Source organism: Megalobrama amblycephala, linkage group LG14 (genome assembly GCF_018812025.1).
Source record: "Megalobrama amblycephala isolate DHTTF-2021 linkage group LG14, ASM1881202v1, whole genome shotgun sequence".
NCBI classification, from domain to species: Eukaryota; Metazoa; Chordata; class Actinopteri; order Cypriniformes; family Xenocyprididae; genus Megalobrama; species Megalobrama amblycephala.
The window spans coordinates 6,623,039-6,641,123 of record NC_063057.1 but is presented as its reverse complement, the minus strand read 5'-3'; the positions used below and the strand labels follow the sequence as shown (position 1 = coordinate 6,641,123).

Sequence of the window (18,085 nt, the reverse complement as noted above, 5' to 3'; positions counted from 1 at the left end):
GTTACTGTCACAAAGAGCTCGTGAGTGATTCTTTCAAAAGGTTGCGTTTCTTTTTTTATTTTAATTGTAGGAACCATTTTGATTTGAAATGTGAATGCGATTCAAGAAAGCATTAGACACGTCTATTTATTTATTTTTATTTTTTTTGATGGAGAACCATTTACAGAAGTTACAATTTACAAAACTGATTTCAGGTTTAAAAAAGCAGGAACAGATATCAGAAAGCAACATTTACAACTCATAGTAAAAAAAAAACCCATCATAGACGCAGCCGTGCACTTCCCAAAAATCACCACAGGAGGGCGACAGACTTCCATTCATTTGAGTGACGTCATATTTCTGCAACACTTTTGACTCATGAGCCAGGAAGAGCCGGTCACACATTTCATCTACTATTACAAATCTGTATTATGCTCACATTTGCGTTAACGATCGTTCGACAGTAAGTGAGCGCGTGTGTATTCCGTATGTTTGCTTTTGTTTTACATGCATATGAATGTTGATGATTCGGTAGCTGGTTGTTGTAGGACACGCACATGATCTGTTATGCTCATAAACGCATCATCAAATGTTTCCACGAATGCTTTGTATTGCATGTTTTGTCTGTAGTTGATTACAGTGACCTCGACATGACATGGCATGTGAACTGTCCTTTCTGAAGTGATTTAGCGTTAATTATTATTATGTGCTCTGTTTCCTAGTGGGGAAACACAATACAACAGAGATAAATTGCTTCAAGGTGAGTGAATGCACACGTGAATGTCTGGTTACCTCTAAGATAAGAGTTTCAAATGTTCACATGCCACCATCCCCAAAAATATGAGCATCGTCCTGTGAGGGACTCCCTTCTATTTAGACCCAATTTAATGTTGTGGAAAAAAAAAAAAATTAAATATGTCTAAATATTATTTGGAACAGATTGTAGCACTGTACTTTACACATTATGATACATTTACTTATTTGCTCTCTTATTTACTTATTTTAATTTAATTTATCTATTTTGTATTATATTATATTGTAATCTGTAATATAAAATAGTTTTATTTATTATTACTTTTTACCTCGCAAAAACTCCTGCTGAAGATGTGCTTTTCGGTGTGTAGATGAATGCTTTTTTTCCTCATCTGTGTAGGTCAGGGCATTGACACACCGCTGTCAGACACGGGACATCAGCAGGCGGCGGCAGCCGGACGCTACCTCAAAGATCTGCATTTCACCAATGTCTTTGTCAGTAACCTGCAAAGAGCCGTCCAGGTGTGTGTGTGTGTGTGACTCTGTTAGATTTTGTGAGTAAACTATCCATCATGTGAAGTATAACTTCTTCTCCTTCTCAAGACAGCTGAAATCATTTTAGGAAACAACCTTCATTCTTCTGCGACTGAGATGATATTGGATCCTTTACTCAGAGAGAGGGTGAGTGTCTGTCTCTGCCAAGGTTTGAAATTTTTATTTGTCACGTACACATTTATATACAGAATACAACTTGCAGGGAAATTTAAACTTGGTCAGCTGCTTTTACGGTTCATTAAATTTATAAATAGTTAATATAATGTTAAAGGGGACCTAAAATGCCTCATTTCACAAGATGTAATATAAGTCCCCAGAATGTGTGTGAAGTTTCAGCTCAAAATACTGCACAGATTATTTATTATAGCTTGTCAAATTTGCCCCATTTGGGTGTGAGCAAAAACACGCCCTTTTGTGTGTGTCCCTTTAAATGCAAATGAGCTGCTGCTCCTGGCCCCCTTTCCAAAAGAGGGCAGAGCTTTAACAGCTCACACTTCGGTTGCTCAAAGCTGGAGAATCTCATGCAGACAAAATGAGGATTGTCAGTAACGGTGTTCAGCCTTACATTGTTCAAACCGGAGTCGACACTGATGGAGAGACTCAGGAAGAAGTTTTAGAATGAAACTGGACGTTTCTGAATGGTTAGTGGATAAATTTATGTAGTTGCTGTGGAGTTGATTCAACTCATCAACTAGCATGTGCCGTCATGTTCATCTTTTGTGTTGAATTGATCCTTGTTTGTGAAGCAGTCCGGCGTAAAATGACGGCATGGTAACAACACTCTACTACAACAACTCTTCCTCTTCTCTAAAGCAGCCCAACATGGCCACGCCCCCTTTGTTGTGTGTTCTTGGGGGTGGGGTTTATGTAAATTTTAGGGTTAGTGATGTCACCAACCCAGGAAGAAGCTTGTTGTAGTCCCTACCAGCCGTTTGTTGTAGTCCTTAAAAAGCAAAATATCTCCCTTTGCATTGAACTTTGAGCGTCGTAACTTTGCAGATGTTGTTTATGCTCAAACAGCAACTTTACACACTAACTAAAGTTAAAGGTGCCCTAGAATCAAAAATTGAATTTACCTTGGCATAGTTGAATAACAAGAGTTCAGTACATGGAAAAGACATACGTAGAGTTTCAAACTCCATTGTTTCCTCCTTCTTATATAAATCTCATTTGTTTAAAAGACCTCCGGAAAACAGGCGAATCTCAACATAACACAGACTGTTACGTAACAGTCGGGATCATTAATATGTATGACCCCAATATTTGCATATGCCAGCCCATGTTCAAGGCATTAGACAAGGGCAGCCAGTATTAACGTCTGGAGCTGCACAGCAGAATCATCAGACTAGGTAAGCAAGCAAGAACAATAGCGAAAAATGGCAGATGGAGTGATAATAACTGACATGATCCATGATAACATGATGTTTTTAGTGATATTTGTAAATTCTTTCTAAATGTTTCATTAGCACATTGCTAATGTACTGTTAAATGTGGTTAAAGTTACCATCGTTTATTACTGTATTCGCGGAGACAAGAGAGCCGTCGCTATTTTCATTTTTAAACACTTGCAGTCTGTATAATTCATAAACACAACTTCATTCTTTGTAAATCTCTCCAACAGTGTAGCATTAGCCTGTTAGCCACAGAGCATAGCCTCAAACTCATTCAGAATCAAATGTAAACATCCAAATAAATACTATACTCCCAGGAATCGATGCATGCATGCAGCATGAATGACGAACATCTTGTAAAGATCCATTTGAGGGTTATATTAGCTGTGTGAACTTTGTAAATGCACCATATTATAGTCGAGAGGTCGGGAAGGCAGGAGCGAGAGATTTAAAGGGGCCACAGCCTGAATCGGTGCATAGTTAATGATGCCCCAAAATAGGCAGTTAAAAAAATGAATAAAAAAAAATCTATGGGGTATTTTGAGCTGAAACTTCACAGACACATTCAGGGGACACCTTAGACTTATATTACATCTTGTAAAAACTGGTTCTAGGGCACCTTTAAAAAACTGAAATTATAATCAAGGACCCCTTTAAGGATAAGATTAGTAAAAAAGATAAGTAATATTAATAAAACAAAATAGCATCCCTTAAATTTGGCATCCCCTAAGAATTGCTGTATAGTTGGTTCAAATGCATGTGTGTGATGTATTGGACAGGGTTTTGGGGTGGCAGAGGGAAGACCAAAGGAACATCTGAAGAACATGGCGAACGCAGCGGGTCAGGCCTGCCGAGATTACACACCGCCCGGCGGAGAGACGCTGGAACAGGTAGAAACTGAGCCTTCCTGTAAGAAAAGCAGTCTTGAATGTTGCAAAATATGATGCCACTTAAATTCAGAGGGAAATCAAAGCAGCTTGGCTGGTTGTTCTAAAATTGTAATTATTCCAAACTTTTAAACTATAGTATTCATAACTTTAAAAGTGTCTATTTAGTCATTTTCACTGTGTTCTTCCCAGAGTATAGTAATCGTTGACTGATCAAATGAAAAGCTCACACAGAAGAAACTGTTTCTGTGATTATCCAGGTAAAGACGCGCTTCAAGAAGTTCCTCAAATCCTTATACCAGCGAATGTTAGAGGAACACGGCTCATCCGACCAGTGTTCCGCATCCAGCTCTGGACCATCAGAACCAGAACAGCCTGTGATTGCTGGATTAGCCAGTGACGGAGTCCACGACGTACCCGTCCACGCTCTGATCGTTAGTCACGGGGCGTTTATTCGTGTGTCTGTGCGCCACCTAGTGGAGGACCTGCAGGGCTGTCTGCCAGCAGGCCTGAAAATGAACCAGGTGTTCTCGCCGTGCCCGAACACTGGCATCAGCAGGTTCATCATCACCCTCCACAGAGAAGAGAGCAACCCGCGTGCCGCCCGCATCCAGTGTGTCTTTATCAACCGAAAAGACCACCTGGATGATGTCAAAAACTCTGATTGACAGTATTATGTGACTTGTTGGTTTATCTGACAGTGTTTTTATTTATTGCTCCTTATAAACTCTACGACTGAAGTGAAAAGCACATATAAGTCTGTGTGATTGAGTTTATTGTGTAAATTATTTAACTGCAGTGATTTATTCATCCTGACTGAATGCAAATAATCATAAGACGTTTTTTTGATGTTGTCCGTTATATGAGCACTTTATACTCGCACTACTGTGGTTTTGTCCCCTAAAACGCTTCAGGATTCACTCATACTGAACATACATATTCATGTATATGCAATAAAGAGATTCAGAGAAATGTAAAGCCAAGAAAGTTTGATTTTTCTTTATATTCGTGGTCAAATCTTGTGCAAGTTGTTCACTGAAAATGTCAAATCTTGTGATGCTTTACCTTTAAAGGTGCTATGTGTTAGAATTTTCATGTATTAATCATTTTTTATTGCCAGTGTGTGAACAGCTTGTAACGAAACTTAGAACTTCCAAGGTCGTCTATGGAAGCCTATATAGAGTAATTTTTATGTTAAGAACTCGGGTCGTTTTTGCCGGGAAAATCAAAAGGATGTGACGTTAACATGTGCTCCTAAGAGCCTCTCTTCCGTTCATTGACACATGAAACGAATCCTTATGTAGGTAATGTTCAGGAAAATGCCTGTAGGTCTATTATGATGTCAATATGTCATGCACGGAAAAGTGATTAATTCTATAGTCTCATAACCAGATCTAGTATCAAATATAATCAAACTATCATAACAGTAATTTTAGTTACCTCATCTGTCGACATGTTGCTAGTGAATTGCAGAGCTGGGGCGAACATCCACATCGCTATGATCACTATGAGCTTTACCGCTGTCTTTTTTTCTTTTTTTTTTTCTTTTGAGAGAGAGAGAGAGAGAGAGGAAAGCGCGCACCGCGGCACATATTTGCATATTCATCTTAACAGCTCCCGTGGATGTCGTCGGGATGTTCGTTAAGACTATGCAAGGGTATTTCCAACTTCCTTTTAATTCTAAGCAATCATATTTAGTCTCTTGTATTTTACGTGTGCACGAGTGCTACCAGTTTCTGAATTCTACATAGTATACCCCCTTTCATGCATATTTTGCATAGGCCTATTTCATGCATTGAATTTTTGAATGTTGATACTGAGATGCACAGAGGTAGGCTATGTAAACATGTTACACTCTTAGGAAAATGGTTCATTGGGGTTTAATAGTATAGAATTCTTGACTCCATTTCGAAGAACACTTTATGCCAAAAAGGTTATAAGGAGAAATGTCTTAAATGGTTGCACAATACTTTCGTGTTTAACAGGTTTTTTTTTTTTCTGATGATAAACTTTACAAGCTGTTTAATTATTAGAACTTAATAATAAAAAAAATCATGGTCCCACTTTATATTAAGTGGCCTTAACTACTATGTACTTACATTTAAATTAATCATTTGATACAATGCACTTATTGTGTACATACATGTTTTTACATTGTATTTATATTTTAAAAACACCTGCATGCAATTACATCTGTAATTAATTTCTGTAATTATATTTATAATTACACTGTTGACCCATCCCTTAACCCTTACCTCTACCCTTAAACCTACCCATTCCACCAACGTTTTTTCCTAACCTTACCCATATCCCACCTCAATAGCAGCAAAAGTGTTTTGCAATTCAATATGAACCCAATAAGTACATTGTACTTATTTTTTGATGTAAGTACATAGTAGTTAAGGCCACTTAATATAAAGTGGGACCAAAATCATATTAGATGTACTTCAAAAATACCACATTCTTTTGGACATGAGGCCATTTCGAGAATGTTTGTTTTGATCATTTTGTCCATGTGGTGTTGTTTTGTCTAATTGGACTGTGCTGTGTCATCCAGTAGATGGCGCTGTGCTACTGACCTCCGAAGGAGAGATGGGCCAACCAGCTGATGGAGAGAAGAACAGGACACGTCTCCGCTGCCGCCCACTCCAACAGGAAACAATCACCATCTTTGGTCCCTCATTTTCTCCCTGCCGACCGGCGAAGGAAACTTAGTGATCTTCTAAGGGTTGTCATTTTCCTGCCGGTAAGTGGGCGGCAGTTTGGTTGAGTTGGTCACGCAGGGGACCTGGACGGCTCAAATGTACCGACGTCCTGCAATCCAAGCAGACGATAGACTAGTCTGTGGCCGCGCATTCTTCAACTCCTACAGAAGCTCCTAAAATATCTGCTCAGACAAATCACATTTACATTTTTTTACACACACACACACACACACACACACACACACACACACACACACACACACACACACACACACAGATGCTGAAGGTGTGCTGCCAATATGCTGCATGTCATTGTGACCCATCAAAGCACTGCAGCATCTACAGGTTTGTTATTGTACAATTTGTTTATACACGTGCACGACCTGTGAGGTTGCTGCAAAACAGCTGTAATGTCTACAGACAGAAAAACACAACTTCTAAATAAAACCAGTTTTTATTTAGTTTCCATGCAGTTTAGACACCCAAACAAAGTCACATGCTCACAATGTTTTGTTCTGTTGCAGTCCCACTTAACCCACTTTTTTCCCCAACTGGTTTTCAGGTAGTCTGTCTAGTCTAGCTAAACCCAACTATAACCATCAAAACATACTAAGAGGCCAGATAAGACCAACAAACCACGTTTTTCAGCTGTGTAAACCTAAAATGTATATGTAATTTTATTAGTTTATTCCAGAAAAAAAAAAAACTTTTTTATGACATTAATATGATTGCATTAAGGACACTGCAAAAACATTATTTGTTTTGTTTTTCTTTACAAATATATAAAAAATCTTAAATCAAGATCTACTTTAACTTAAGGCTACATTTAGAAGGAAAATCACTTAAGATAATAAGTCTTGTATTCTTTTTCTAAAAAAAATCTTAAAAAATAAGTGAGTTAAATATCTCAGTTGGATAATTTTGTCTTGTATTTCTTTACAAATATCTAAAAATTATTAAATCAAGATTTACTTTTACTTCACATTTAGATTAATGAAAAATTCGTAAAGAGTTAAATACCTGTCAGCTAAGAAAAATACTTCATTCAGAGGGAAACCAAGATTATCTTTCTCTATATTTAATTGACAGTTTAGCTAGTTATTTTAGTTTACAAAGTTTTAAATATGGATATTTTACATACAAAAACCCATCGCTTCACTACATAAGGCCTTTATTAACCCCCTGGAGCCGTATGGATTACTTCTATGATGGGTGGATGCATTTTTTGGCCCCCCGTTCACTACCATTATCAAGCTTGGAAGCGCCAGGAGATTTTTAAACACATCTCCAATTGTGTTCATCTGAAAGAAGATAGTCATATACAACCTAGGGTGAGTAAATCTTGGGATAATTTTCATTTTTGGGTGAACTTTGCCTTTAACCTTGAGGAAACTGAATGGGAGCTTCTACAAATTTGGGCTTTCACCTGAAGAAGAAGTTGTAATTACTCTCTCGCTGTCAGTCTGAGCTTTGTTGGTGAAACTCCCCTATTAGCACCTCTGCAAGCACAGTTTATAGCTCTTAATTTCTGCCATTTCTGCTGTATAATGATGCTGATAGTCGAGCCTCAGCGGGATGTAGTTTGATGACACAGCATCGCTCTCATGGGCCCTGTGAAACGAACAATCAATAGGGTTTGCTTAGCACCTTCATTAATCATACACCGAAAGACTAATGGAGCGTAAAGAAACCACATCATCCGACTACTAATTATATCAGAATCCAATTTCTGTTGGAATATGAATTTGGAATGATGTTAATAATGGAAAGATGAGGCATTTTATTTCCAGAACTGTGTGAGCGGTGTTTATCTTGAAAGATCAAAATAAGAAAAAGGGCTGAAGGATGTAAGGTAACATCCTGTCGGATGGCATGATGGAGTATGTGGTGGTGGTGAAGAGGTGTATTTATAGAGCGACTTTCGAAGCGTGCAGGCTAATGCTGATCTCTTCAGCTCTACATGTCTAGCTCATAATTAGAGCCGTTTAATTTGCGGGTACTGATTGTACTTCCTGTGCTCTCTATAAAAGGCCTCAAGGGCTGGACCCGGCTTTTTGGATATCCGCTTTTTGAGGGCTGTGGAACGCTCCGGTGCTCCTGTAACCCAGGAATTGCTCGAGGTCAGTTTTCCCCAGAACCAGACCGCAGTGTGACCACATTGGATTGTGCCACAGACCTTGGTGGGAGCATTGTGGGTAGAGAAAGCTAGTGGTGCATTGTGTTCCGGAGTTTATTTTCCCTCGATGTCTCTAAACGGTTGCTTTTGAAGACTTTTTATGCAGAACACGCACTGCCTGGCAGCCAGTCTGCTAATTGCCTTGATAAGAGAGAGAGGCTGTGGATTTATATGTGTGTGTGTGTGTGTGTGTGTGTGTAGGAGTGAGAGGATGTAAAAACAAGTGGATTTTGAATGCAAATTCCAAAAAAAAAAAAAAAAAAAAAATTGTATCTTGGTTAAAGAGGTCATGATATGATCTTTTGATATATAAGAGGTCTTTGTACCTTTAAAGCATCCTGGAAGTTTCATTGCTTAAAATGTCCTCCTCATTATAAACAAAGCATTTATTTAATCAAGCTAACGGTTCATTTGGATATAGAGTGATGGAACTATGACGTCACTTTGTAGGCCACACGGCAGTTAGCATCACGATGGTTCCCTCTACAAAAACCCAATAGGATTTTCCCATAGGTTTTTGAATTATCGCAAAAAAATGAGCTCTGTGATCAACAAAACTTTATGATACTTACACGTTTTGTCCATTAAGATAATCTTCACACAAATTTTATGAATTTTATAGCCTAAATGCAGTTGCCTGTAGCAAAAGGCTAAAGGTAGGCTATAAGCGAACTACACCACGGTCCCACGACTTCAATGTCAACACCACTACGCCAACAACTCTTTCAGTTTTTATCTAAAGACATTTTCCCAGAACGTTTGAGTTAGAATAGTTTATAAGAGCGTAGTTACAAGCATAACAAGGCTGTAAAAGCGAACTGAGCTTACCTGTTTGGCGTGATGACCTTGAATGTTGCCGACAGTCTCTGTAGTCTGATTTAGCCACTTGTTAGCAACCGCCATTTTCAAGACACGTAACGGCTTCAAAAAATCACCAGTGGCAAAATACTAATGTACTTTATGTCTTAGAATAAAACATGAAAATGTCTTGAGCTTGTCTTCACCACAGACCTTATTTCAGCCATTTAACCAAAATCCCATTAAAAAAACATCCATTGACTTTGGGACAATGGAACCGGAAGTGCCAAAATGCCAACTTGTTTCCGCATTTTGGCCTACAAATTGATGTCATAACTGCACCACTCGATTAATGCTGCGTTCCAGACAAATGGGAATTTGGATTACCTCCTTCTAGGAAATAACATCTGGAACGCCACTCAAAGTGGGACAATTGACCTCTGAAGTCGGGATACATCGATCAACCCCGACCTCATTGAGACACGTCATTTGACGTCACTTTCAAGATGTCATGAAGTCCTGTTTCTAATGAGCATAAACGTAAAAACAAACTTTAACATTACACATTAATGTAATGATACATTCGTTTTGCTTTTCGTCAGCTGTTTTCAAAGATACTATGTTATTTTAATTCTGTTTTTGCCATAACTGACACAAAAACACCATATGCTCTTCTTGTTTTGTGGCAACATCACATGTTCAACATGTGAACGTGACGTGTGATTGACTGGAACACACTGAGGTTTGAAGTGGGACATTTAAATTGGGAAATTCCCACGTCCAACCTCGCCTGGAACAGGCAGCATTAAAGGTGATAGAGAGGATTTTTTCGTCGACTGAGAATCCAAAGACTGTTACTGAGTTTTTGAAATGAGCGCATGCGTAAGAACAACCCCCCTCCTTCACAGCTCATTTCAAGAGAACGCCTCCCAAAACTCGTGCACGAGTATTGGAACACGAGTGTTTACCACCGGCATTCGCTGTGTCGTGTTAGTGGATTCATTATGTCGGACTCACCGCAGGTAACTCATAATCTGCAGTTGTTACTCCTGTCTCCTGACAAAAACATTGCATGCGGCGCCTGTGGAGTGTGGAAAGTTACTGGAGCGCGCAGCCGCGCACATCACTCACAAGGAACGTCACAGCAGTGATTGACAAGCCAGAGGGCCAATCGTTTACGCGATGATCGCACAAACGATTGGCTGATGTTTTTAAGGCCCTACTTCGTGCACAGATGATGTATATTAATATTATAATTATATTCAGTACATCTAATAAATAGTCTTTTATCAGTTAGTAAAGACAGTTTCAAGTAATATTGCAAAAATGTATAAAACAAAACATCCTCTTTAGCACCTTTAATCAAGCTCCAAAAATGGCTCGTTTGGATATTGTGGGATCTGTGATGTCATATGGTGAAATACATCTGCATATGCCTTCCTCCAGAGCAAGACATCGATGAATAGTTATACATCATCACAACATAGACCCCGCCTTTCAGAGAGCTATATAACGCTTTTCATCCGACAGCAAACGTATCACAGATGGACACGGAGAACTGTGTTTCATGCGTTGTTTACTGTAACACAACAAGGAGCGACAGTGGGCATTTACACACATACACATGCAAAAATGAGAGATTCACCTGTACTTGATTTAAAAATCGCAACACACGTGGCGAGCAAATTGCATCTAAACTCCACAAAATTCATCACATACAATCAACATCACATTACATCACATCACATAATTAATATTAATATTATTTGAAATTAAGAAGTATTAAGTTACAAAAAAAAAATACTCATTTTGCCAAAGCACATTTTACATACCCCCAAACTTTCTCTGCTGGGGGTGTGGTTTCACAGGTAAAAGGCAAATGACCCACTAATTATTTAATGTCGCCACAAGAGGTCCCCAAACCATTAATAAATGAACAAAAACAGTAATTTTGGTGAAAGTCTTAACCCTTACACCTACTCTGCTCTGATTGGTCAGATGACCCAGGCTGTTGCTTACAGTGCGTGTCGGAAATGAAACGGCAATTACCACATCTGAATTTCAGCTCCTGATCTTCCTCAGCATTCGATACATAGTGATATGAACAGTAACGATGGCGTCGTTTTTACTGTTTCAATCTCATCCTTTGGAAGTTTATGCAAAGTGTCGACAACACGAACCAACCTCTTCCAGGCCTCAGCTACAGCTACAGTGTTTGAGGGCGGGTCAAAGTAGATGTTTTCCTCGGGCAGCCAATGAAAACCATAGGCTGGCATTATGCAAATTTGTTACATTATTAGGGCTTTTCACACTTGAAATTGTTAATGCTGGGTCATTCTAAACCCCTGGTAAACGAAATCCTGGCTTATGTTTATTCACATTTCACACTGCTTATACTGCTTAACAGTTAATCCTGGGTATTCATAAGATACCGTTTCACACTGCACTTTCCTAAACCTTATCTGCATATTTGCGGTGTCAGCGTCACTGACTGGACAAACGCAGCATGTGACCTGTTTAAGACTCTAGCATTGTGCACCCTCATATTGCTGACTGAAATATTAAGTTTTTTTTTTTTCTTGAACTTTTCGAACTATAAAGGTAAGAATTTTGGTCTCTTCTTCACTCCAATTGTCGGGTTTTCCATTGCCCTTTGACATTTTTCCTATCATACTCAAAAACGACTGTTCACATCGAGCTGTGGTCCTTGACTGCCCAAAGCGCGTGAAGATAAGGCACGCGATTGGTTGTCGGTTGCTAAGCATCTAGTTGTAACATTTTAACACTGCATCGTTTCACACTGTGCTAATGTGGCACCTCAATGTGGAGTTAACACAAAAGCAGTGCTAACTCCAGAGCAGGGTTTCATAACCCTAGGTAAAAAGTGGTGCTAACCCTGCATCTAAATTACAAGTGTGAAACGCTCCTTTACCCGGAGTTAAAAACGGTGTTTAGAACGATGGTAAATCGGGTTAAGCGCAGTGTGAAAAGCCCTATTGAGTAGATACGTAACTGGAAGTGAGACTGGAATTGCGGAGGATTCATTTCAGGCAGTTCTGAATCGATTCTTTCCTTTAGGAGACAATAACTTTATTTGTCATGCACTTGAAAACTTTGCAGATCTTTTACATTCACAAACAGCTATATTACACACCTGTATGAAAGGATATTCAAAAAAGCATTTTAAAAATTGCCAACCCTTGCAGATCTTAAGGTGGAAATTGATTTAAATTGGCCACAACAAATAATCTATTTGAACTGAAAATAATAATAATAACAATAATGAAAATAATATTGTCCTGTGTGAAGTAGCCTATTATTAGCTCCACAATAGTAATTGCAGTGTCATATTCACACACTGGATCCAGCACTGCAGATTGGATTCAATAATCTAATTGTATTAATGGAATGTTTTAAAGCTTCCATCCAACCTTTATTTAATTTAATTTAATTATCTAAGTTTCCTGTGTTTTGCATTTCCTGACTCATTTTTGCTTGGCTGGGAAACAAAAAAGAGCAAAGATGGAAATTTACTCTTAGAACTTTAGAACTCATTAATGGAATATTGATTTTCCAAGGAGCTTTGAAGTTTTCAGATGTTGCATTCCAAAAAGTTTAATATTATTTTTAATGTTTAATATTTGTCTAGGACATATATAGGATAAGTTTTTCCGTATTTCTGCTGGGTGCGATCTGTGCAGACGCCATGCCAAAATGAGTGACAAAGTCCCAGTGCTGCAATGCAGTAAATTAAAAGCGGTTCCACTGGACAGAAGCTCTCCGCCTTTTCACCAGCAGAGGGCGATAACGGTGATGAAAGATACCTAAATCACTCCTGTTATGCTGTAATAAACATTTCTATTAACAGCGACACCAGATCTTCAAGCTCAGGCACGTTTTATTGAACAGGATAGAATAATTTAGAGAGAGAAAACTATCTAAAAGATTACAGAAATGCATTTATAAATACATTATAGTGTAAACTTTTGTTTTTCCATCATTTGTTAATTAGGGTAATTATTAAAACAGTAAAATATAAATTTCATCTTCAAGAAATGTTAGTTTAATATTTGATTAGGCTAATTATATTAAGACATGATAGGGATATAGTAGGAAAAACCCTTCTCACTTTGACTTCATAGTACTTTTAAAGTCACCATGAAATCAAAACGGACAATTGTTGTTTATGCATTATTGCAGTATTTATTATAAATGATTTATCTGTGCACATCATTATTTTTTTTTTTAATTCATGTACCCTCATAATCTATAGGCTAATCAAAATATCTGCCCCTCCCTCTTGCAGTGACATCTCTTCTCTGATGATGTGTTTACTGGTGCGAGGGCAGGGCAACCTGTCACTCACATGAGATTGACCAATAGCAAACCACAACTATCCAATCAATGTCTAATGGACAAAACCAAGCCCCTATTTTTTTTTCTTTTTCTTGTTTGAGAAGCTGTTTCACTCGCACAGGGGTAAAAAGACTATTGCAGCTTTTTGGAAACTTTTTTCCTCAGTAGCCCCAATGGAAAACCTGTTTTTATCTCTGAAATTCATTTCAAACACAACAAAGAGAAGGGAATTACTTTTAAGAATATGAACTGATCCAACTGTTGCTTTTATAATAAAGTCTGTTTCTCCATGTAGAGTCATTATGACCGTTTTATGGCTGTAGAGACTATGCTGTACTTCACAAGGCTGTTTGGTTTGGAAAATCTTCTAATGAATATCTAGAGAGCGTGATCTGTAATTATGATTAATAAATGGATTCTAGTTACTGTCTCCGTAATGAGATATTTTTTATGTAAATGACTGCTGCTGCAGTGGCTATTGGCACAAGGACAGAATCGGAGTCGTGGATGAGTCACTCCCCTTGCGCCCTTTGTGTGTGCATGTGTGTCCCTTCATCAGGCAAATTGCCCTGATCCACTCATCTGCCCACCAAAGCCCCAAACACTTGTCCTTTGGTGCAGTTGGTTCCTCTGTTGCTGAAATGACAGAATGGAAAGAGGTGGATACACCCACCTTATACCCGCATCAGAGTCGGCAACACCATTCTCGCCTGTAGGGAGTGAGAATGTGTAAAGTGCTGCAAGGATGTCTAACAGAATGCCTTTCGTTCCAGGGCTGGGCAGAGGGAGCCGGTGCTGGTGTAGAGTTCAAGGGAATGCTGGGGGAACGCTGGGGTCGGGTCTTGCTGACTCAGCAGAAACCCTCCGCTGACGTCATTCTGCTTTTCCTTCATCATGTGTCAGACTGAAATGATCCAAAAGAAGAAATAAAAATAATTTTAGTGCAGCCCGTTTCTGTGTAAACAACCTATTTATTATACAGCAGGATCTGTGAACCGAGTTACAGCAGTGATAGTGAAGATGAGGGCAGTTGTGCTGTAAAAAATCATTGTAATTTTTATAATAAAAAAATAAATATAATGTAATATATATATATAAAACATAAAAGCCTGCTAATTGGTTAACAGTAAGTTTCCTTACTCTACTGTTTAAATCTGTAAAATAATGTTAAATTCACAGTTTTTAGATATTAAAAAGAACAAGTCATATAATTTACAGTGGAAAAACCCCCCAGAAAAAAAACAAAATTCTCTGACACTTCAGATTAAGATTATTATTGTTAACTAACTATTAAAATGTTTCTGTTTATTAAATTAAAGCTAAATTAAAATATTAGTTGAAAAACGTAAACTAAATGAAAATTAGATATGTTGCCCTGAAAATAAACTGAAATAAGTTGAAGTTGAAGCGCTGAAATTATTAACTGGAAATAAATAAAAACTGAAACTAACTAAAACTAAAATGGAAATAAAAAATAAATAGCAAAAATGTAAAAAATGTAAAAAATAAAAGCTAATTCAAGAAATTCAAGATTAATATATATATATATATATATATTTACCATCAATTTTACAGATTTTTTTTTTTAAAGTAAATAAAACTAAAAACAGTCAAATAAAAACTAAAACTAAAATGGAAATAAAAAATAAATAGCAAAAATTTAAAAAATAAAAGCTAATTCAAGAATATATATATATATTTTTTATTTATTTTTTTTAACCATCAATTTTACTGATTTTTTTTTTTTTTACAGTATCAATTGATTCTTTATATGTTTATATCACAAACTATTAATTGATTTTGCATCTGACTAGATCAGAGTGCATATGAGGATGATCCATACTCCACGCCTGATGTCACGCTGAGAAACAGTGACTCATATGAGGAGTGTTGAGAGGTGAGGTTTAATTTAAAATGACTGTGCTCTTTTCAGCTCACGAGAAAAAGAAGCAGACATCATCAGGCTGTTCTCAGACAGAGAAACAATGGCACAAAAAGCTCAAACACTGGAAAATAATCAGGATTCTGAACTCGATCAGCAAAAGTAAAGTGACCTTTCTTTTTAAGGTGGACAGAAATTTTACCTGAGTCATTGTGCCGTGAGTTTCAGCTGTGCTAATAGTGTGCGCAGAGCTCCTGCTCTCTGCAGGGGTCAGATGTTCTCTCTGGAGTTCTTGTCAGCTCATGAACACACTGTGCTTTTAGTGCTGTTCTTGCAGCTCGGCCTGGCACACAAAATCCCTGCCACAAGAGGAACTTCACCACTGCAGAAACCACTTTACATCACTAGTGGTGATCATTATATATATATATAGATAGAGAGAGAGGTTGATCACAAGATTTTATTATTATTATTTTTTTTTTAAATATTTCATTTTTCAGCATCATTACTCCAGTCTCACATGATCCTTCAGAAATCATTCTAATATGCTGATTTGCTGCTTGAGAAACACTTTACAATGAAACATTGGGTTGGGGTAATGCATTACAAGTTACTTAAGTTATGTAATCAGATTACTTTTTTTTTAAACGTAACTAGGAAAGTGATGCATTACTTTTAAATTTGCAAAATATCTGAGTTATTTTTTAAAATATAAGTAATGCAAGTTACTTTGTTTTCCCATTTATTGACTGACAGCTCTCCTGTCCTCATGTTGAGAGGAATCAGGAGTAAGTGCAGAGGTGTTGTGCGCTTTGTGAACATGATGGTTATTGTAGTTCTAGACTAAATGTGAACATGCATTTACTCATCTCACGTGCACAGAAACAGATTCAGTATTCCTCAGAATGAATAAAAACAGTGAAATGCAAACTCAGAATATTATGAAAACCTGCAATAATTAAATATGTTAAATAACACAAACATACTTTATGTATTTAATCTCACTTTATAAACCAACGTCTTTGCTTCTGACCTTCGGGTGATCCAATTCAACCATAAGCAAAAACATAAATATCATATTTGTTTTTTAACTTTCTTCTCCTGCATCCTATTCTTCTTTAGTCCACAGCTGAAAGGTTTGTTTGAGCTGCGCCCTCTACTGTACAGGTGTGAATTTGCATTTCCTTCAGCCTGAAGCTTATTCATTTCACTTTTGGTGTGAAAGGCCCTTTACATTTGCCAAAACTTTTTATTTTTTGGGCAAGCAAGCCCAAGTGAGAAAAAAAAGTAACCCAAAAGTAATGTATCGCATTACTTTCCAAGTAACACAATTTCTTTTTTAGAATGTAATGCAATATTGTAACATATTACTTTTAAAAGTAATTTCCCCCAACACTGGTAAACACTACATTGTTTAACTTGAGCTAACAATGAAAAATACTCTTAAAGCATTTGTTAGTCTTAGTTAATGTTAATTTCAACATTTACTAATTCATTATTAAAATCAACTGTTGTATCTGTCAAAATTTAAAAAATACTGTAACAAATGTATTGCTCATTGTTATTTAATGTTAATTAATGTATTAACTAATGTTAACTAATGAGACCTTATTGTAAAGTGTTATTGTGTTTGCGTTATTATTACCTTAACACACACACACACAATAGAGTTCATTATTTCACACAAAAGTCTGGTTTCTGAGCACCTTTTTTGTGCTTTTTAAGAAAAATAAAAGGTGAACTGAAGGCTGTCGTGCCACTTTTCAGTGTTGAATTATTGATCAGCTGTGTCAGCAAGATCACAGGCCTGACTCATATCCATCTCTGCCATTCCACTGGACACTTTTACACCCAGAATGAGTGCCATCATGCAGATTGTTCTAGTCCCTGAGCCCACAGCTTGTTTTTAATGAACGACTGGATGAGTACAAGTTAAAGTGGAGCAGATGCTGTAGAGTTTTCTTCAGTAGGATGTGGATGGGTACCACCGCGCAGCTGCTCTCCTGTAGAGAATGCCATTTGTGCGGTGCGTTAAATGTTAAACGGCCGCTGATGCTCTTGATGTCGTGTGAGTAATTCTCTCCTGGATTTCAGCGGCTCTCCTCAGCTGTCATTTCTATACCGCCTAAACCCACGTTAATAAAAATCTAATTGAAAGGGTTTGAAACCGCAGTAGATCCAGTTACAGGGTTTGTGAAAACCCCGCCTTGCGCAAAGCCCCATGGAATGACTATATCCTTCAAAACAATTATATCGATAGTGTTTGTGTGTGTGTGTGTGTGTGTGCTACTGCTAAATGTTCTGCCTCTAACCTTAAAAAAAGCAAGTTCTGAACATGATATATTCGCATACACCATTAGAAGCTGTTGAAGTACTAATTTATTCATCAAAGCTACTGCTTTTTCCTCAGAGAAATGATTGAGTCAGTCACAGGCTGTTGAATCCGATCTCAGGTAAACTGAAGAGATGTGCAGCAGATGTTTGGGCGCGCCATAATCTGTCTGAACTTGAGAGGTAATGACAGCTGAATGCTGAAACTCGGACACGTTTCCGCTTTGATCTTAGTCTTGCTCTGTTATCAACATGGACATGTGGAAATCATG

General features: G+C 37.6%; 1 protein-coding gene across 1 annotated transcript; it reads left to right on the top strand.

The window, feature by feature from the left end:
* Positions 1 to 285: 285 nt before the first annotated feature.
* On the top strand, positions 286 to 4,543 carry tigarb (TP53 induced glycolysis regulatory phosphatase b). The gene is made up of 6 exons (XM_048154799.1): positions 286 to 442; positions 702 to 739; positions 1,133 to 1,254; positions 1,336 to 1,413; positions 3,458 to 3,568; positions 3,826 to 4,543. The coding sequence occupies exons 1-6, from the start codon at positions 411 to 413 to the stop codon at positions 4,231 to 4,233; spliced, it is 789 nt and encodes a 262-aa protein (XP_048010756.1). The 5' UTR covers positions 286 to 410; the 3' UTR covers positions 4,234 to 4,543.
* The last annotated feature ends 13,542 nt before the right edge of the window (positions 4,544 to 18,085 follow it).